This window comes from Durio zibethinus, chromosome 14, assembly GCF_047325235.1.
Source record: "Durio zibethinus cultivar Kanyao isolate XHJ-2024 chromosome 14, ASM4732523v1, whole genome shotgun sequence".
Lineage (NCBI taxonomy): Eukaryota > Viridiplantae > Streptophyta > Magnoliopsida > Malvales > Malvaceae > Durio > Durio zibethinus.
The window spans coordinates 7,418,564-7,439,285 of record NC_143175.1 but is presented as its reverse complement, the minus strand read 5'-3'; the positions used below and the strand labels follow the sequence as shown (position 1 = coordinate 7,439,285).

Genomic DNA, 20,722 nt, shown 5'->3' with positions numbered 1-20,722 from the left:
GTCAGTTAGGTCGAACTATGATAAATTGTTATCTCTTATGTGATTGATTAATTGTTTGATTTTGCTTCTGCTAGTGTGATTGGATTTGGGCTATTATCCTAATAGTGGTATCAAAGCTGTGGTGATTTTTAACAATTTGTGTTAAATAGTATGGACTGAAACATTTAAAAATATATATATAATTCAAGCTCTTAGGAAATAACGATTCAACCTAACTCGAAATGAAAAAGTAAAAGAGCAATGACAAGCCATGACTCAATTCATTATGAGTCAAGTTGATATTATTTTAGTTATAAATCATGCCAAGCATGAACTTATTATAGTGTCGGGTCATATCAAAAAAAAATTTATCCATAAACTAACATGACAAGACTCATAATAAGTCATGGATTAACACATGACATGGTCTAGCATTATACAATCATTTTTTCATTTCATTTTCACCTATCAAATCTTTGATTTTTTTCCTACATTAAATAATGAGTAATAATCAATAAATAATGGATTCATTAATTTTTATATAATTTAGTCATTGATTTTTTTTAAGTTGTGAAAGCATATATTATTTGATTAAAACTCATCACATCCTCAAAGCATATTAAAAAAAACCTATTTAAAAAAATTGAATTATTTTTTTAAAAAAATCAAAGCCCTTTTAAAAAGAACCCCCACTACCGCACCCCAAACGGTCCTGACCATCGCACCTTTTTATAAATAGTCATATGGTGGTTATGGAGACCAATTGTCATATGACTGTTTAACCCCCCAATGATCATCTCCAATTCCTTCCTCTTATACCTTACATTCCATTCTTCTCAAACAAAATAATAAAAAAAACCTTCATTTGATCTTTCCCAAATTAACAACTCACATCTCAAAGTCTCAATTTAATCTCAAGATTTGTCTTGCTCTTTTCAATTCCTTAAAAAAAATTAGCTTACTCATTATTTCTTCCTATGTGTCTTACTCTTTTTAATTGTTTAAAAAAATTATCAAATAATTTGACAAAAAAATTTTAAATTTCACGAGTGAAATTAGTAGAATGACACATACTTTTTAAAATATATTAAAAAAATTTTTTTAAAAAAAAGATAATTAAAAAAGTGGATTGTTAGTCAATTTGTAGAGTTAAAAAATTTCACTAATAGTGTATCAAATAATTTTTCAAAAAAAAAAATTATCTTGCACTTTCTAATTATTTAAAATAAAAATTCTTTTCTTATATTTAACTTCTTCCTAATTATGCCTTCTAATTATTTCCTCCTAATTATTGCCTCTTAATCAAAATTTTCCTACATCTTACTTAAAAAATTATTTTAAATTGCCTTAAATTTACAAGTGGAGATTGCATATTAGAATTCTAAGTTGGTAAGAAAGCTCTCCAAATTGTCAAAGTTCCAAGCAAGAAGTCTACAATTGTACAAAGCTCTCACTCTCTATAATATTTATTGGTAACAAGTTTATTAGAAGGAATATTTGTTTATTTTAACTACATTACTTAATTTATTAATCACACATAATGACGTGACCACCTCAAAATACTCATATTTATTTTTTTTGTTTTACTAAAACCATCGAATCACAAAATGAAAATATTAATGCTCATTTAAATCAAAATGTGCAACCAACTTATCTTGGTGATGCTTTCTTTGAGCCTAGTTGTAGTAGAAAGGTATTCTAAGTACACCATCAAATTTTTTCTATACACCTTTAAAATTTTCTTTATAAAATACTCACATACCAAATGCCAATTTTAACCTTTAGTAAATTATAAAAATATCCTTAATCGCTTATAAACCCCAAAACCACCTCGTATTTTTTGAAATGAATTTCCTAAAGTTACATTATATTCTCAAAAATTCATTTTCAAGAAAAAAATATAATTCTAAAAAATGGATTATCGAGAGTAAAGTATAATTCTAAAAAATCCATTTTTGAGAATTTTTGAGTTTTTGAAAATGGATTTTCGAGAGTCATCCTATATTCTCATAAATTTATTTTCAAGAATACATACATTTTTTTAATTTATATTTAATTATAAACTCTTGATAACGAAAAAATCAATACCTCTAATTTTTGGGCCACTAAAAAATATTATCAATAAATTGACAAATTCGATAATAAAGACTAGTGGCTGAAAGATTAGATAGAGTCAGATTTGTTAGTCTACAACTGACATTGTCAATGTCAATGTTCTATAGGGTGTTCAAGCTCAAACTAGTATGTATGCACGTATGTGAGTCATCATTATGTCCTTTCTTACTTGATCATATGTGCGAATGGAAGAGACATGTTAATTCTCAAGCATGCATAGGCATAAAGATATTTTTGTCTTAAGCCCAAAAAATTAAGAACTCCATTTTGCCCATGCAAAATTAGAAAATCAAAAAACCAAACAATGGTGTTCTTGGGTTTTTGAAACTTCAAGAGAAAGAACAAATTTATGCCATGCACGTTGAGAATATCGATTTTAGTCTCATTTGCACACATAATCAAGTAAATGGGTTCATAAGTGCATGATTAAGGCTTTTTTATGATTAAAAGTGAAATTAAGCTTCTCATAAATATAGATCTAAGAAGCCTCAAATCTTCTTAGATATATATTTTTCAAAAACTTTAAGTCTACTCGAAAATGGATATTTTAGAAGTTTTGGGTTTTCTTGAAAATAAATATCCAAAAAAGTTTTGAGGCTTCTCAGAAATGGATATTTGAAAAGCAAATGGATATCCATTTCCAAAAAGTCTCAAAACTTCTTGTATATTCATTTTTTAGAAACTTCATTTCAGAAAGTGAAGAGAGAAGAAGAGAAAAATGGTAGGAATGAAAAACAAAAAGTGAAAACTGAGGTATATTTAGTAGAAATAAAAAACTGAAATTTGAATTTGGAATGTATTTAAAAGTGGGATGTATCAAGCATTAAATGAGGTGTAAATAGAATTCTCCATAGTAGAATCCATAAACCTAAAAAAACTACTTGTCATATATAGGCATTATTTTCAAAAGAAGTTGCATGTAAGGTTATTAAAGCAACATGTAAAGTTTGCAAAGGAGATTATGGTTGCAAAACAAGTGGTGTGACAAGTCATCTACTTAGGCATAAAAAAAAAAACATAAGGAAACCTCTATGGCACATAAACTACTTTTTCCTACAACTTTTTCTTGGCTTAGATGCTTTTCGTTAAGGTTAATGTCATAAGTATCTTTTAAATTATAATGAAATGTTTAATGTAATATTTAAAATTTAAAAATCTCTAACATGATACCTAAATTATAATCTGTTAACCAATATGTTACTAGCCTTTAACATGGTTAGTTTTAAATGATAACATATGACATACAAACAACCATTCAAATACTACATTAGTTGATAAATTTATAATTAAGTTATTATATTAGAAATTTTTAAAATTCAAGTACTACATTTTTTTTGTAAATTAAAATAGAATTAAAATTCAAATACTACATTGAACACTTTGTTATAATTTAAGGGCTATCATGATATTAATCTTTTTACTCCGAGTAGAATTTGCTTAATTAATAAAGGCAAGACAACCTTTTTAATGGGAAAGGTAAAAGATTTACCTATTACAAAAAAATTCAAATCCTCCATATAAAAGTTTTTCAAAAAAATACTGTTAAATTTCTTTTCAATTATGAAGAAAATTTAGTTTTGACTTTATCTAATCTTTCTTGTAAAGTATCACTTCCAAGTGATATATGAAGGAGATATACATATTTGTGTGTGACCGAACATTAGATTGATAATGATGGAATTTACAATATATAATTTTAAGTTTTAAAAACATTGATCGATTGTGTAGTGGAAATGTCATTTATAATGTATATTTTCAAACAATAAAAGAGTATGGTCTTCAAAAATAGATTTTCTTTTATATCTTTTTATAATGCTGGAAATAATAATATAACAATTGATTATTTGAAAGCAACATTAAAATCAATTTTAAATGGTAATCTTTTTCATGTTCATTGTGCATGTCGTATTTTAAATTTATGTTTTAAGAAATGTTTGAGATTAGTTGATACTCATATTGAAAAAATAAATATTACCTTAAAGTTATTTATGTTTCGGTTCAAGAAGACAAGATTTTGAAATTTATTTTTGTCAAATGAAAATAGTTATATAAAATTTCCTTTAGATGTTGTTCGTAAATGAAATTCCACTATTTGATGTTAAAAATTATTTGCCTTGCAAAGATATTATTACAATATTGTATTTATATATGAAAATATGTTAGAAGATTGTCTTTTAACACCAACAAGATGTTACTAATAACATTACTAACCTTTTAGAACCCTTTTCTGAATTCACCAAAAAATTTTCAAGTGTACACTAGCCAAACTTCTTTTCTTTTTTTTTTTTAAGAATAACAACAAAGCGGATATCTGTTATTTTTTAGATATTCATATCTGAATTTGTTTAATATTTATAATATCTAAATTTGTTTAAATATCCATTTAAATTTAATATCACTATTCAAATTCGAATCCATTTAAATAAGCGTTATCCATTAAAATATTCGTTTATTTAAATTTTTTTGTCAAAATATAAAATAAACAAGAATTTAATTTAAAATTCAAGTTCATTCTTAGACAATAATAAATAAAAATTATTTTTTAACGTCTGAAACCTTTTATATGTATAAAATTTTTTATATTTTACATATGTAAAACAAATAACAGATTCGGATACTAATTTGAATATCCATTATTATTTATTAAAACTTAAACAAATTTGAATATTAGATATTTAGATGAAACTATCTGTATATGCTCCAATTCGTCACAGATGGTAAATCTCTTATCTAAATCCATTAATTATCAGTTTCTAATTATCCAAATCCAACATAATTGGATCGAATAATAATCAATATATGTTTATTTATTATCGATTATCATTTTTAATTTTTTCTAAATCATATATATATATATTTAGTGTTTGTTTTGTAAAATATATAAAAGATTATATTTTAAAAAGTTTTGTGAGCTAATGAAACTAAAATTTATTTATTGAAAAATGTTTCTCTTCTAAATTATTTGGCCGCGATTATGGATCCTAGATTAAAATTAAAAGATGTAGAAACTATACTTAAATCTTATTATTCTAATATACAAATTGACATTGACATGGATATGAAAATAGAATCTATTATGTGGCATTTGGTTTGGAGGAGTCTATAAATTATCCCTTGGAATCTTGATGGTGTGTATTTGATTCCTACATTTAGTTCAAGATAATTCAATTATAAAGAAAAATATTATATTTTCAACAGTACCCAAAATTTCAAAACCAGAAACCCATATCTCCTTATAGTATTCTAAGATTTTGAGGAAAAAGTTATCTTATTTTCAAATTTAACTTGAATAAAAAATGATAAAATAGTCATTACCCTTTTAAAAAGTATGTTTGAAAGTGACTGGAACTCAGTTCTAGGTTTTTGTATAGAAAAAATATTTTTTATATTGTAATTAAGGCGTTTGGCATGAAAAAACGCCTTAAATAATTTTTTTTTATATTTTTATACATGGATTATTTAATGTATTTTTATATAAAAAAGTTTTAAATAATTCATTTATATTTGTATAAAAAGATTATTTAAGGTGTTTTTGTACAAAAAAAATACCTTAAATAATCTTTTTATATTTTTTGATTTAGAGTTTAGGGTTAATATTTTTATAAAATGATTATTTAAGGTATTTTTGCATAGAAAACGTATTAAATAATTATTTTATATTTTTATAAAAGTATTATTTAAGGTATTTTCTATATAGAAACATCTTAAATAATTCTTTTATAATTTTATAAATGGATTATTTAAGGTATTTTTGAATAAAAAATGCCTTAAATAATTCTTTTCTATTTTAGGGTTTAAGGTTATTATTTTTATAAAAAGATTATTTAAGGTGTTTTCTGCACATAAATGCCTTAAATAATTCTTTTATAAATTAAATGATAATTATTAAATGATCCATAATACAAAAAAATAAAAAGATTATTTAAAGAATTTTTTGATCTATACAAAAATGCCTTAAATGATCATTTTATAAATAAATTAAAGAAACATTTTTAATTTTTTCCATTATATAAAAAAATGGCAAATGCATTAATTGATTTTTTTCTAACAATTTTTCTATCAATTTCTATTACTTGAAAAAGTGCCAAATGTCTCAATTAATAATATTTTATAAATAAAAACATCAATCAAATAAAATGTCTTTTTTTACTGTTAAAGGTATTATTTGTCATTTGAGTATTTATTATTAATAAAACAAAATAAAAAGTTATCATCATTTATGTATATAATAACATATAGATCCGAAAATTTATAATTAGATTTAACAAATGAATGGAGTCGCCACCAATCTTTTTTATCCAAGTGTGTTGGTCACCTAAGGAATCTATCATCTTAAGAAACTTCTAAGCTTGACTAAGGGTCCCTAAAAGAACAGGTTCGGGTCTATTAATCAGAATAGAGTTCAGGAGTTCGGTTACATGTAAGGAAGGTTATAGCGCCCCCACATGCCTATCCGAAGGATGGTAACATATTATTTTGAATTTATCTTATGGCCTTAAGTCTAATGATTTTAAATTTTAAGTTAAATATTGAAAATAATTTTTAAGATTTCTCCATCAATTTGGTAGAACCCTTAAAAAATACTTCATTACCTCAAGAGTATTCAAGAATCTCATTTGATTTCTTGAAGAGGCTCCGTCATTGGAAAAAGGTTTATTTATTATTTTTTATTATTATCATTTTTTATTGAAAATAAATCTAATTATTCCACCATTTAGGTCAAATTAGAAATATTTTCTCTCTTGAATTTATAAAATTCCCACTATTTGGGCCTATTTAGAAATTTTCTTTTTTTTTCTTAGAAAGAAAATAATATGCAATTATTTCTATTGAAATTTCATTTAAATTATTCCACCATTTGAGACAAAATTTAGAGAAAATTTCTCACATAGAGATTTCTTAGGAATTTACCATTAAAAATCTCATCATTGGGTAATTATCATATATTTTCAATCAAAATTTTATTAGGAAAAGAATACAATTATTTATATTAAAATTTTATCTAAATTATTTCACTATTTTGGTCAAATTTAGAGAAAATTTTTCATCTAGAGATTTCTTTGAAATTTACCATTTAAAATTTCTAAGAATCTCATCATTGGATAATTTGTATTCAATTCCAAATTTATTTTTTTTTATTTTTTGTTTGAAAATAAATATTAATTATTGTTATTGAAATTTTATCTAAATTATTTCACCATTTGGGACAAATTTAGAAAAAATTAGTCACCTAGAAATTTTATAAAAATTTACCATTTGAAATTTTTATAAATTCCATCATTGGATAAATAATATTTATTCCCAAAATTTTATTTTTTTATTATTTTTTATTTAATTTAATCATAAAAATGCTAAGGAAAAACCAATTCATAAATAAAATACTTAAATAAAATAAAAAAAAAACCAAAATAATCCTAAAATGGCTCGGTTGGGAGTTCGACGCGACTTGTCTTCAGGCATAAATATCGCTCGAAAATGCAGCTCGGGGAAAATAGTTTGGCTCGATTCGGCTAAGGTTGGCTAGAACGCGGATTAGCCAAAAGCAGATTGCGCTCGGGTCGGGTCACCTGATAGCAAAACGCACGGATCTTATGGGATTTGAAGGTCAAAACAACGTCGTTTCGTATGGGGTATAAAAGGCTGAGTTAAGTTCTTTTTTCTCAGATCCCTCCTCTCTGCTTTCTCTCTTCCCTTTCTTTTTTCTCTCTCTCTCTTTGGCACCTTAAAAACACCGATTGAATTTCACTCAATTATGAAATCTGGGTTTTTCGTTGAAAGTTCGTCAAAAAGTTCAACAGTTTCTAAAGATGTTATGCCGAAAACTGGACAGCTAGCCGAAAATTAGGGATATCGTCAAAAAATTTAACTGGTGTTGAAAAAGTAGCCAGAAAATTTAATCGGTGTCGAAAAATTTCGTTGAATTTTGAAAATTTTCTGAAAATTTTCCAAAACAAAAAAAACCCAAAAAATTCAAAAAAAAATTCTAAAAATTCTAAATTACCTCTAAACACTTTTGGCTTCTGTTTCACCTCCCTCTTGTGTTTTTTCTATTTTTTGTGTCCCTTCTTGCATGTTTCAACATCTATTTATTAGGATTGATGAGAAGAGTTTCTAATTAATTTTAATTCTATTTGAGATTGGGATTCAAACTTTGAATCTAATCTACCGGCCCCCAAATTCACGTCCAAATTCACTTCCACCACTTTTTTTTATTATTTTTAATTAATCTAATCATTATCTCCTAATTAATCAAGAAAAGATAAAATCAATCAAAATAATAATAATGATAATATAAATAATAATATAAAGTAAATAATAAAAATAAAAATAAATGGAAAAAATAAAAAAAAATAAAATAAAAACAAAATAAAATTAAAATAATAATAATAAAATGGGCTCATTTTATCCATTTGGACCAGGCCCAATTGATCCGAGCTTGAATCAAATTAGGTATCTATAATGTAAAAGAGATTATGATAATTATACAATAATTAATATATGTAAATTCTCCTCAATCAAACAAGTGAATCTGAACATTTGATACCTTAAAAAAAATCCTAGATATTATACTTTCCCTAAAAATCCAAGATTTTAGCAAACTAAGTCCTCTTAAAGTAAGTTAATTTCCCGCTGTGTGCTTAGTTTGATTTAAAAATTTTAAGTGAACCTTAAAAAAACAATCTTGCAAATGATGTAGTATGATATAGGCAAAAAAAAAAAAAAGAGATGTACTCTGATTTTTAGGAAGTCAAAGAAACAAGGTTCCAATATCTCATTTACAGCAAAATGATACATTTTCAAAAAAATAATTAGATAAGTTTGATATTTTGTTATGATAAAAAAATAAATAAAATTTTTTCCTATGTTTTCTTTTATAACTCATTGTGTCCACAATTTCATTGTAATATTGTTTTAGTGCAGGCGAAAGAATATTTTACCAAAAAAAAAAAAAAACTAGGCTAACACTAGAAACGATTGAAATGTGCGTTCTCCTCAAAAATTGGTTGAATGTCCAATATCACTTACGATAATAAGTTGTATCTGAAAAAAATAATGACTTATGATATATGTTATCTATACTTGTAAATTTTTTTTGAGTTAATTAGTGTTTATAAAATTAATTTATTCATAGTAAAAAGTTTCTTCTTTTCTCGTGGGTAGGATTGTACATTCAATTAATTCAGTTAATTTTGAATCAAATTAGTCAAAACCAAATTATATTATTATATTTTTATTAGTCAAACTGAATTTATTGATTTCAAAAATCTAACCTACCAAATTTAATTTTGTTAATTCGATTTATTTTTTAATTAACTGAATAATAAAATATATTTAAGTTAAATTATATTTTAAATTATTAATTTTTTATATTTGAAATACACTAAATAAAATCATTTAACAAAATATTCAAATATAAAAATATTAAGTTAAATACTCTAATAATTTATGAAATAAAACGGTTCGTTTTATGTGTTTTTAATTTTATTTTGAGTTTCTTATATTTCAATTAAAACTTCGATAAATAGGATTAATTCAATTATTATATCACATTAATTAAAAATCAAAATTCCTTCAAAATAATTTTCGATAATCGATCGAACTTGATTAAATGATTAATCGATTAACCAAATTAAATTGATTCAACTGGTTAATTTAATTAAAATCGAAAGATGAACACATTTACCCATAGACATAATCTTTTTAAATTGAACCATGTAAATTATGCATCGAATTTTTTATGTTTTTGCTTTTTTTTCATAATTATGACACCAAAATAAAAAATTTATACTATATATTGAAAGCAATCTACTAAGTGTTTTAATGCTTGACACCTCCAATTTATGCAAGTACCATTTTACTTTTTCTAATATTATAAAATTATTATTTTATTTTTAATTAAAATAAAAAGTAAATTAAATTATAAATAATAAAAAATTAATTATTCAAAAATTAAACAAAAAAAAAAAAACAGATTTGCAAATAAGTTATGAGAAAAATTAGATTTGCCAAAAAAAAAAAGATCTGTAAATTTTTTTTAGATTAAATCCAACAATAAAAAAAATCAACTCTTTCACAATCGAACTTACCACCTACTCAAAAACTAAAAAAAAAGGAAAACAATAAAAAATAGCATTATCCTAGTCAAGATGAAGCCACACAAAGCACACAATGAAAACATTAAAAAAAGAAATAAAAAAAAGGGTTTTGGTTTAAGGTTTTATAGAGGGTTTCAAGCTACCTAATTTGATGATTAGTGAGATAGGGTTTAGAGAAAAAAATATATTAAGAGTTATAGGCATTTTGAATGGTTATAATGGATTTTTTTAGGAAGGTGGATGATTTGGGATCAAGATCTAGGAAAATCGATTAGATTTTTAGAAGAGAAGTGAAACAAGGATAAAAAAAATGAAGATTTTTTTTTTTTTTTAGAGAGAGAGATTGAAATCTAGGTATGTACTGAACTCCAATTATTTTGCTAGAGAGAAGGAGAGGTTTTGTGTTTAGAAAGAGAAAATGGTGAAAAATGAAACTAAAAACTTTAGGTTATTGATAAGATGGTTGCTATTTGCATTGTGACATTTACTCAACACACCTCATTATTTTTAACACATCGTTTTTTACTCACTACACTTCATATTCAAAACTAAAATTTACCAAGACACCTAAATATCCTATCTCTTCTCCTTCACACCACATCTTTTCTCTTTCTTTCCAACCATAAATCATAAAAATTTGAAATTAAAGTCAAAGGAAAATTCACCTATTTGAAGTTAGAAAGCTTATAATTAGAGGTAAATCATTTGTTCTTTGTGTTTTTTTTTTTTTCGTTTTTTTTATATGATTTGAAACTTCTAAAAATGAATTTTTGAAAGCTCTAAAATGTTTTTGAAAATGGATATTTAAAAGCCTATAAGAGCTTTAAAAAATAAAGATATTCGAAAACAGATTTTCGAAAACTTTTAAAGATTTTGAAAAATGAATGTTTAGAAACCTTTAATAGCTTCCAAAAATGGATTTTTGAAAATTTTTAAAGGTTTTCAGATATTCATTTTTTATAATCAATTTATCCAATTATTACCTCTAAATCTTCATTACTGCATTTATTTCTCTCAAGTTCACATTCTATTTTGGTAGTATACAATATATTACAAATTTTGATTGTGAATTTTGATAATAATATGACTTGTTGCTGGAAGGAAGGAGAGAAAAAAACTACTACTAATCTAAAAAGAAGAAGAAGAGAGGAAAAGAAAAAACGAGTGTAAAGGACAAAAAAAAATTGAATAATAAATATTTAAATAATTTCATTAAAAGTTAAATTTATAATAAAATTTTTTAGGTATATTGAGTAGTTATTAAGATGCAAATAGAACCCTTGTTTATAAAGATGCATAAGACACCATTCAAGGGGCAGAAAAAAAAAAAATTCAAAACAAATAAAGAAGGTTGGATCCGCAACACAACCCATTGAATTTAATTAGATTGGAAGCTAATGTGGGCTTTCAAGCCCATTATAGCTTGGAATTCTTGTTTTTTCATTTTAGGTTTGAATTTAAAATTTTAGTTTGGTACAATTTTTTTTCTTTTTATTTAATATATTGCTATAGTTAATGTTTATTTAATATTAAATATTTTTGAAAATAAATTTATATGTTGATAATAGAGGTTATTTTGGAATAAACAATAACAAATTAATTATTTACTAATCCATTTATTATTTATTTATTTTTTAATTTTGTATATAAATTAAATTACTATTTTAGCCTTACTCCTTTAACAAATAGACAGCAATAGGTTTTTTGAATAATTAAACAATTAAATGAAAATTTTTATTAAATAAAATTTAATTTTAAATAATTAAAATACTTGATAAAATGTAAATACGTTATTCATTAATTATTATATTTTTATTAAAAAATAAAAATCAAATCATCAGATGAGCTAAATAATTATACTTTCTACTAAAATAAAAAATTAAATAATAATACCAATAGTGAATTGAAAAAAAAAGAAAAGAATTAGCCGTAGCGAGAAGGTCAATTCCAGTACGTAAGAAAAAACTAATAGATTTAAAAAAATTATAACGAAAAAAATAAAAAATACTATTGGGCCGACTTATCCCAACCCAAAACATGCCAGCCATACCAGTCCGGCCCATAACATAACCGAACCAAGGGCAGTGCTGAGCTAAGATTTTGAAAGTTCGTGATTGGCCCGAGGAAGAGCGGGCCAAATATTGGGCCATCCAAGGTTGGACCAACCCTTTAGTTTTCAGACCTCTAAATCGGATGATAACGCTTATTGTCGAGGCTCAATTACAGTCTGGCTTGAGATGTGCCTTCCATCTTACCAAAGGGGAAAAAAGAAAAAACCCTTCAATTTTAGACTACATATACAACTTCTGTGCGTACGGCGACAGTTTTTGCACGTTAAAATCAAACTTGATATCGTAATTAAAGATGAAACTGGCTGTGGCTGAAAATAATGGCATGCAACGGTCACCTGCAACTTCAGTCTTGAGGCAAAATGACAAATTTAAAGCCATTTCCAAAAAACAAATCGATAACCAGATTACAGAAAACTGTACGAGATTCATATTTCTGCATATTCGCTAACAAACTTTTTAACATATTAACGCCACAACTATTCTCAACATAATCCACACAAATATTATTCCACAATCCCCATTCAAAATGAAAAGGCATTAATTATATAGTCAACAAAATGTCTATCCCTGATTAGCTGTCCATAAAGACCATCATAAGCAAATAACACTCGCCAACAGATTCTAAGACAGCCAGCTGATCGAGTAAAAGCCACTTCCACCGAGTCCCACGGGCACCAAAAAACTGTGTATGTTTGTTTGAATTTATTTTTAACCTCTTTGTCCATCTCCGAGCCATCCTATTGTCTATTTTCATCACTACAGAATGATGTCAGTGAACTTCTTCCATCCATCATCAATCAAAGGAGTTGAACTTTTACTTCTAAAATGCTATATATACAAAACCCTTTTTTTGCCTACGGGAGCAATTGGACCTGCAGTAAAACATTGCAGAAAATACATTGTAAGTGATAGCTGTATACCAAATAAAACGAAAATACAAAGGAAGAAAGTTTGCTCACACATAACTAGATGATACATTACATTTTATAAATATAACAATCAACAAAATCTTGCTTGAATTATAAATCCACTCATTCACTGCTTTAGGTTTTCTGATCTTTGTTATTTCTAATACATATAAGGAAGTCCAAGAGGGCCGGGGAGATTTGAACCATGGACCTTATCCCTCATAAGGAGTAACAACTACTAGGCCAAGCCTTGGATGTTTTCTTCTTAATAAAAGAAGACAGGTCCTAAGAAAGTGAGTTTCATAGCATGGCCAACCCCATTTTCTTGCAGAACTTGTGCAGTACGAAAGCAGAGAATAATTGTTAGTTAAAAAAATTCTAAAAGTAACATAGCTTTGCAGGTTGAGAGATGAAAGAATCAAAATATGATCTCATTGACTACCTTCTAATAAAATGATTAAAATCTATTCCATTACTTAAATAATAACAATAAGCATTCTTCAGTTAACTAGCATATGTGCACAAATAAATGAATTTAGAAGATAATGCTTGATAATGGACAACAATGAAGCAGTGAAAGAATGGTTTCATTTCAATTTATGGACACCATTTCTTGCGCTTAAAAGCTCACCAAATTTAGCATTGAAGAATGAACTAGATCGCTATATTAAAACGCCAAAAGAAATTAATTAAAGTTGAAAGGAGAGCATACAAACTTATCAAAATCTATTGACAAAAGAAAATAAACTGAGAAAACACATAATATTGGCAGTAAAGGATCTTAGCAGATGCAAAAACTTGTCTCTAATTGATACACCATGCAAGTAAATTCCAAAACAGTTGCTAGCCCAGCGGATAAATGAAAACAGAAACTATATATATATATATATTCTTTGTAAACCAATTACCATTGATGTTGTAGGGCTATTCATTTCTAAAATCTTCATAACTCAATCCCTCTGATATGGTGTCCAACCTTCTGTTGTCTCCTACAACCCAAAGACAAAAATGTCAAGCTCTTCATAAAACACAACTAACAAAATTTTGATGTATAATTATTTGGATGGGGAGGCATAGGAGAAAAGAGGATCACCTTGATGTTCTCTTTCACGAGAATCCAGGAAATTCTCATTATCTGTTGCTAAAAAAGGTGACCGGGGGTAGCTCTCCAGTATATCTGAAATTATTAAGAGGTTATCTGAAAGTAAGCATTTCTAGATTTTTTTTCGGATCACGTATAGATAAACATAAATACATCTGAAATTATTAAGAGGTTATTCTTAAAATATTGTGATTTTCGTAAATGAATTAACTAATGCTAACTGGACCAAATACTTTCTTATGCATAGGACGTATATTTTAGTTAGTTAACTCATAAAAGACCCCCAAACTCAGCTTTGTCTAGAACAATGCTCAAAATAGACTGTCAACCAAGTCATGGATGCACACACACATGCTTGCATGCAGACAAACATATGTGGCACAGGGCACATGCATGTGCCCACATGAACTGACAGAAAGAGAGAGACCTGAACTCTGAGAAAAGTCAGCTGTGAGATCTGAAAGACTGAAATTGCGAGGGATCTGGCCTAAAAATCCAAATGAAGAAATATCAGCATCCAGAAGTGGTTCATTCAGTGGTTGTGTGCTTGATTCTACACTACTGAAAGACGCATCCCCAATTGTTGGACGTGCCTCTAGTGCATTGCTCTCAGCACCAAACATGTAAGCAGAACTGCCCGAATAACCAGCTTCAGATTTTAGCATTTTCCCATTTATTCCTTGCATCAGGCCCATGTTTGAACTCTGAGTTGGAAGCATTGCTGCTGGGGGATCAATCCTGCTGGCATGGGTGGGCACCTCAATAGGAGCATGCATTCCAGCATGCAATGATGAACTACCATTAGTGAATACATTAGGCAAACTGGATCCCATGGGATGGTGCATTTTCTCCTGCTTCAAAGCTTGCCCTGTGTTCTCTGGTGCATAGCAGGATGAGTTCAGGGGCACTATAAGAGAAAGCTAAATCAGTTGAAAAAAATTGAAACTTGGAGAAAGCCAAAGCTTGGCTTTCAGATTGTCAGCAACTAAACTTAAGGAACTCAATAATTAGTAATAGTAATAACTATTTTACCAGTACCACCAATGGCGATCTATCAAATTATTAATGAATTGCTACATGCTCAAAAATCAATGAAAAAATGCAAGAAAGAAGATTGGAGAAGTTAATAGACCAAAACAAGGTGAGCAACATAAGAATTTTCCTGCAACTGGTCTCTTTTATCAAAGCGGATATGGAAAAATAAAGGCTTAAATATAAAAATGCCCTTAAACAAAAATTAAAAATCATCCAAGCCCCTATCATTTTATTACAATCAATTGAGATCTCAAACTTTTATTTTCCTCCAATTGAGCCCTTAAACATCTATTTTCATCCAATTGAACCCTTAAGCATCTATTTTCACCCAATTGAGCCCTCCATTAGATGGAAATGAGTATTGGCACCTTGGCAGTTAACCAATTTTCGTCTAATAAAGGCTCAATTGGTGAAAATAGATGTTTGAGGATTTACTTGATTGCAATAAAATGATACGGGCTTGGATGATTATTTAATTTTAGTATAGGAGTTTTTTTATGCTTATGCCAAAAATAAATGTATAAGTAATCACCCTGACGTCTATGCCTGCCTATATCAAAATTCCACCTATTGATGCCTGCCTATATCAAAATTCCACATATTGATGTGGAGGAAGCTAAAATGAAGCCTTTATGCATATTGTCAAGCATCAGAGTTAAAGAAGAATGTAGACAAGCCGATTATTTCTTCTCTCTTTATTAGTCTTTACACTTATACTAACAAAAAAAAGCATCAAAATTATCCTCCCTCTTTGATGCTAGAAAAATGTATAATAATTGTTTATAAATCAAATCTCAACAGAAGAAAAGGCATACTCAGAAAGTGCCAATTCCACAAATTTGGAGCATACCCGAGCAATTAAACAAAAATGTAAATAACATGTCTAACCAGGCAAAAAGCAATCTTACTCAGTGGCACGTGAGGTCCATTAGAATTAGAGATTGAGGAAACTCCAGTTGGATGAATCTGATGCATCAATCGCACCTGTTGCTCAAGTAGCTTGTTGAATTCCATTATTTGTTGCTTCACCATCAATCTCAGATAATAAGCCTGGAAGAATTCTCTATTCTCTTCTTCAAGCTTTTGCCAAACTGACAGGCATGAAATATTAGTGAAAGGAAATTTTTAAAAAAAAAAAACTAATAAAATGTAATGGCTGTAAAGTATTGGCAGACCCAAATGATCAGCAACAATCTATTTATCAGTTGACCAGCAATCCATACCCAACAATAAGTTAAAGCGAGGAACTAAATCAGGTGGTTTTGGACTGTCCAGTTTATAAGCTTCCCTTAAAATGGATTTTTACCACAAGGGCAAGCCAATCCATTGAGAAATGGGTACTGATTGACACCCCTGTTTCTACACAGTGGGACCTACTTTTTTCTTTTTGGTTGGCAGATGGAAGGCAAATCAATGGCTTGGATTTAATGTATCTCTTCTAGTAATTTCTCTAATATGTGAATTATAATAGGCTCTAGCTATAAACTTAGTGGTGTTTCACAAGAATGATGGACAACCAGGACAATCTGTGGATATTATGGCAAAATAAAATGTTTAAACTATCTGATACCAAGTTCAGTAAAACCAGGCTCAATTTTGGCCTGAGCCAGCAGAGTTTCCACAACTTCCTTCTGCGTCATGTAGAGTTGAAGACATCGTTCTATAAGGTTTTGAACCTGAAATCACACAAAAAAGAGCAAAAACACCATTAGCCACTTTGCACAGCAAACTACCTTTCAGAGCCTACATGCCAAACAAATCTAAGACAGTAGAAACACCTCCATGCACGTACACACACAAAAGGAAGAACAGTATCTGACCTTGTAGAACTAATAGCACACCAAATATACATCTTAATTTTGCTAGAGGTGAAAATAGAAACAGTTGTATGCAGTTTGTGCTGTTTCTCCATTATCCGCTCCTATATTCTTAAGGTATGAATGACTAATACTGTGTCAAGAACTTAATTCCTGATATTCATCAAGTGGGGATAAATGACAGGCAATACTTACAAGTTAGATCAGCTAAAATTATAATTTTTCTCAGTTATCTAAACTTTCCTTAGTAAGCATATAATTGCCACATACAATCAGGAAGAGCATTATAAAGTCAGAAATTCAAGGAAACAGAACCCCAAGACTAAACATTTCTCCAGCGTTCCCACAAGATGGTTGTTCCAAGAACATAAAATTCAAAAGCACAACATTTTATTTTTGATATAAACAACTACTAAAAATAAAAAATTGACTGTTTTGCAACAACTTACCAAAGATTTGTTTATCTGTTTTTCCGTGTCACCACAGGCTATTGGAAGTTTAGATTCTATGACATAGTCTATGTTTCCTCTAAGATGTTAGCAGTAGGGGAGACCAGCTGGGATTAATTGGAAGGAGAATATATGAAGACTGAGATTAGAGGCTGCTTGTGATTTCTATAGTGAAATAAAAGCAACCCATCTAAAAATTGGATCAAATTAGCTTGGCTATAAGAAATATCAGCAGAGATCTCTAGGCCAGCAAAATTTGTGTCAATTGTCACTTTCTTTAAAGAACTCAACTACCCTCGGTCTTCTGTATCTTTCCACTTTATGGTATAAAGCAAGCTATCTTAAATTCCTCTTTCATCTTTATCTTTGCACACATATGTAATTATTCATTATAAACTTACTAAACATATTTCTTTCTGCTTCTTATAATTTCCATCAAATAGTTCCTTCCTCTAAACATCCTCAAAATTTCAAATTCATATAAACATTAAAAGAATTTCAGAAAATGTGAATTACCAACTAAACAAACACATCTACATAATTGCACTCAATGCACAGTAATGACCTCACTCCACCCTGCCCGGCATTAAGTAACAGTTTTATGCAACAAAATTTAAGTTTTCATAAAGGAAAAAGGAAAACAATAAAATTAACACTTCAATTTATACATACAACTAAAATTAGTACGTAAGCATACAATTCATTATACACGATCAGTCATTAACTGTATCAATTAAGATCAACATCTTACCAGCTGTATATCTTGACGTGAAACCCTTCTTACTGTTCGAGTTGACATATCTATTACTTGATGCTCCAAACAAAATTAAGATACTAGCCTAACACAACAAATTGTCTTCCCAAGATTACCCGAACAACGAGTCAAGCAATCTTGCAGGCAGATATAAAACTGAGAATATTTACCTGAAAACGTACAGAATTGACATCAAACACAAAAAGCAAATATTAAAAAAATATATAATTTAATATAAGCATACGAAATTCACTCTTGATCCATTTTCATCAATAATTTAACGGCAAATTCTGCACTCCGAATCATATCTACCAAAAAGGATAAATCCTTCAACAGCAAGAAAAGAAAATTAACTCGACAAACAACAAACTAGATTATTTGATCATATAAACACAAGATTCGGTTAAAAAAAACGAGTAAATTGCCTTAAGTTATCTAATTTCATCGCACTACAAGTTTGAAGTAGTGGTCAACATGAAAACAACATAGTTAAAAGTTTTACAACAGGAATTCTTCTTCTTTTACTTTTCTTTAGAATTGTAAACAAAAGACGATTACAAACGTAAAATAAGGGTAAAAATCGCAGCAGATATGAAATTGAGGAAGTAATTTCATTTCAATTCCCGGCGACATGTAAAGAAACACGCAGTTTTATCGTAAAAAAAACGTATTGGATACGTTTCAAGCGTTTGATAAAGCAGTAAAAATTTGTGAAGAACAAGGGGAAAAAATTACAGCAATGAAAAGAATCGAAGTTTCTCACCTGGGAGGCGATCCGTACAAAACTCAGGTAAGCTGAGAAAATATTGGAAAATGGAGAGAGAAAGAGGGAATTTTGAGAGAAAAAATTACTAAAGGAAGATCGTAAAAGGTGATGATTTTATTTATTTTACCTTAAAACGCAGTGGGGAGTAGTGGGGAGAAAAAGATTCTTGCGTTTTGGACACTGCCCCTTTTTCTCTCTTCCTTTTTTTTTTTTATTTTTAATTTTTTTAAATCGGCTGCACCACATTATTGTGGCCTCTTGGATTATACTTGGGCTTTTTTTTTTTTTTAAGTAAACTAATTTATGAAAAATATTGTCTATCAAAAATAATTCCAAATTATTAAAACTTATAAGTTCCTAATTCGAAATCTTGGAATTCAATTTTGAATGGGCAAGATGAATTTGAAATTCTTACAAAGGATACAATTTATAAAATGAACTGTTATATACTCCATTAATTAAAAAAAAAAAAAACAATTCTCTAAGATGAGGGCATTAATTAAGATTTGGAGTTTAATTGGAAGATTTTGAATTAAAATTTTGAGTATAAATTTATATCATTTGTGAATAAACAAAAGTTATATTTCTTTGTAATCCAATATCATTTAAACTATTATAAAACCCTTGACTTTGTTGGCATAACGTACATTAAAAAACAAATGTCAATAGTGATAGAAAAGTATTGACAAAAATTTTTCATCGCTAAAATTTATTATTGGCAACAAATTTCTGACGAAAGAACAAACGATTTAAGTGGAATAGTATTTTTTTTAGCGATAAAATTCCATCATTAAAAAAATAAATAAATTATCAATGGAACCTAATTAGGGCGAGCCAAAATTCTAAGAATGGCGTCAATTTTTTTCGCTAATACCTTAAATCATTTTTGTATTAAGTAAAATAAATTTTTTTATTTTTTATTAGTGACATAATTTTTGTTGCTAATTCTTTGAAGACATTTTTTTATTTTAAGAAAAATAAAATTATTTTTGGAATATTTATTTATTTATTAGTGACAAAATCAACTACAGAACTCCATTGCTAATTCCCTTAAAAAAACAATTTTACTTAAAAAATATTTTTTAAAATCATTTTTTATTAGCGATGAAATTCCATTGCTAATGGTCTATAATTCCTTTGTGTTATCTTTTAATATTAGTGAAGGAATTCCATTGCTAATGATCAAAATTTCATCACTAAGTGTCGGCAAGATCTTTTAACGATGAAATTTTGATCTATTAGCGATGGATTCTATCACAATTAGTTAGCTTTTCATTAAAATAGATTTTTAAAATGATAAGAAATTAGCGATGAAAACTTTGTCTTTAAATTCCATCCCTAATGCCTAATCATTTTAAATTTTTCCTCCCTTATTTTTCCTCTTTTCTTTCTTTTTGCTTCTCTTGTTCCTCCCGACTCTTTTCACCTTCACTGTATAAAAGGCCACTTAAGCCAACTCTAGCCACATCCAATTGCCCACATCATCCGCAAATCCAACTAAATCTAACTGAATCCAAATTTAGCCCAAAATCACTCATAAACCTTCTAAAATTGACATAAACCTCCTTCACTTTTTTTTCCCTTTTTTAGGGAACTACTAGTGTTACGTCCTAGGCGGGCACACCAGGC

General features: G+C 27.9%; 1 protein-coding gene across 3 annotated transcripts; it reads right to left on the bottom strand.

Moving 5' to 3' along the window:
- Nucleotides 1-12,666: 12,666 nt before the first annotated feature.
- Nucleotides 12,667-19,244, bottom strand: LOC111293895 (uncharacterized). 3 transcript variants are annotated; one of them, XM_089743395.1, is made up of 8 exons: nt 19,221-19,244; nt 18,325-18,497; nt 16,878-16,983; nt 16,216-16,398; nt 14,700-15,179; nt 14,264-14,347; nt 14,079-14,159; nt 12,667-13,134 (listed from the first exon to the last, which is right to left on the bottom strand). In XM_089743395.1, the coding sequence occupies exons 2-7, from the start codon at nt 18,370-18,372 to the stop codon at nt 14,095-14,097; spliced, it is 966 nt and encodes a 321-aa protein (XP_089599521.1). In that variant the 5' UTR covers nt 18,373-18,497; nt 19,221-19,244; the 3' UTR covers nt 12,667-13,134; nt 14,079-14,094. The 3 variants fall into 3 exon arrangements, with proteins under 3 accessions (XP_089599521.1, XP_022742675.2, XP_022742678.2); XM_022886940.2 differs by lacking the exon at nt 19,221-19,244 and adding an exon at nt 19,091-19,214; XM_022886943.2 differs by lacking the exon at nt 19,221-19,244 and adding an exon at nt 19,091-19,214 and having other exon boundaries at nt 14,700-15,149.
- Between the last annotated feature and the right edge of the window lie 1,478 nt (nt 19,245-20,722).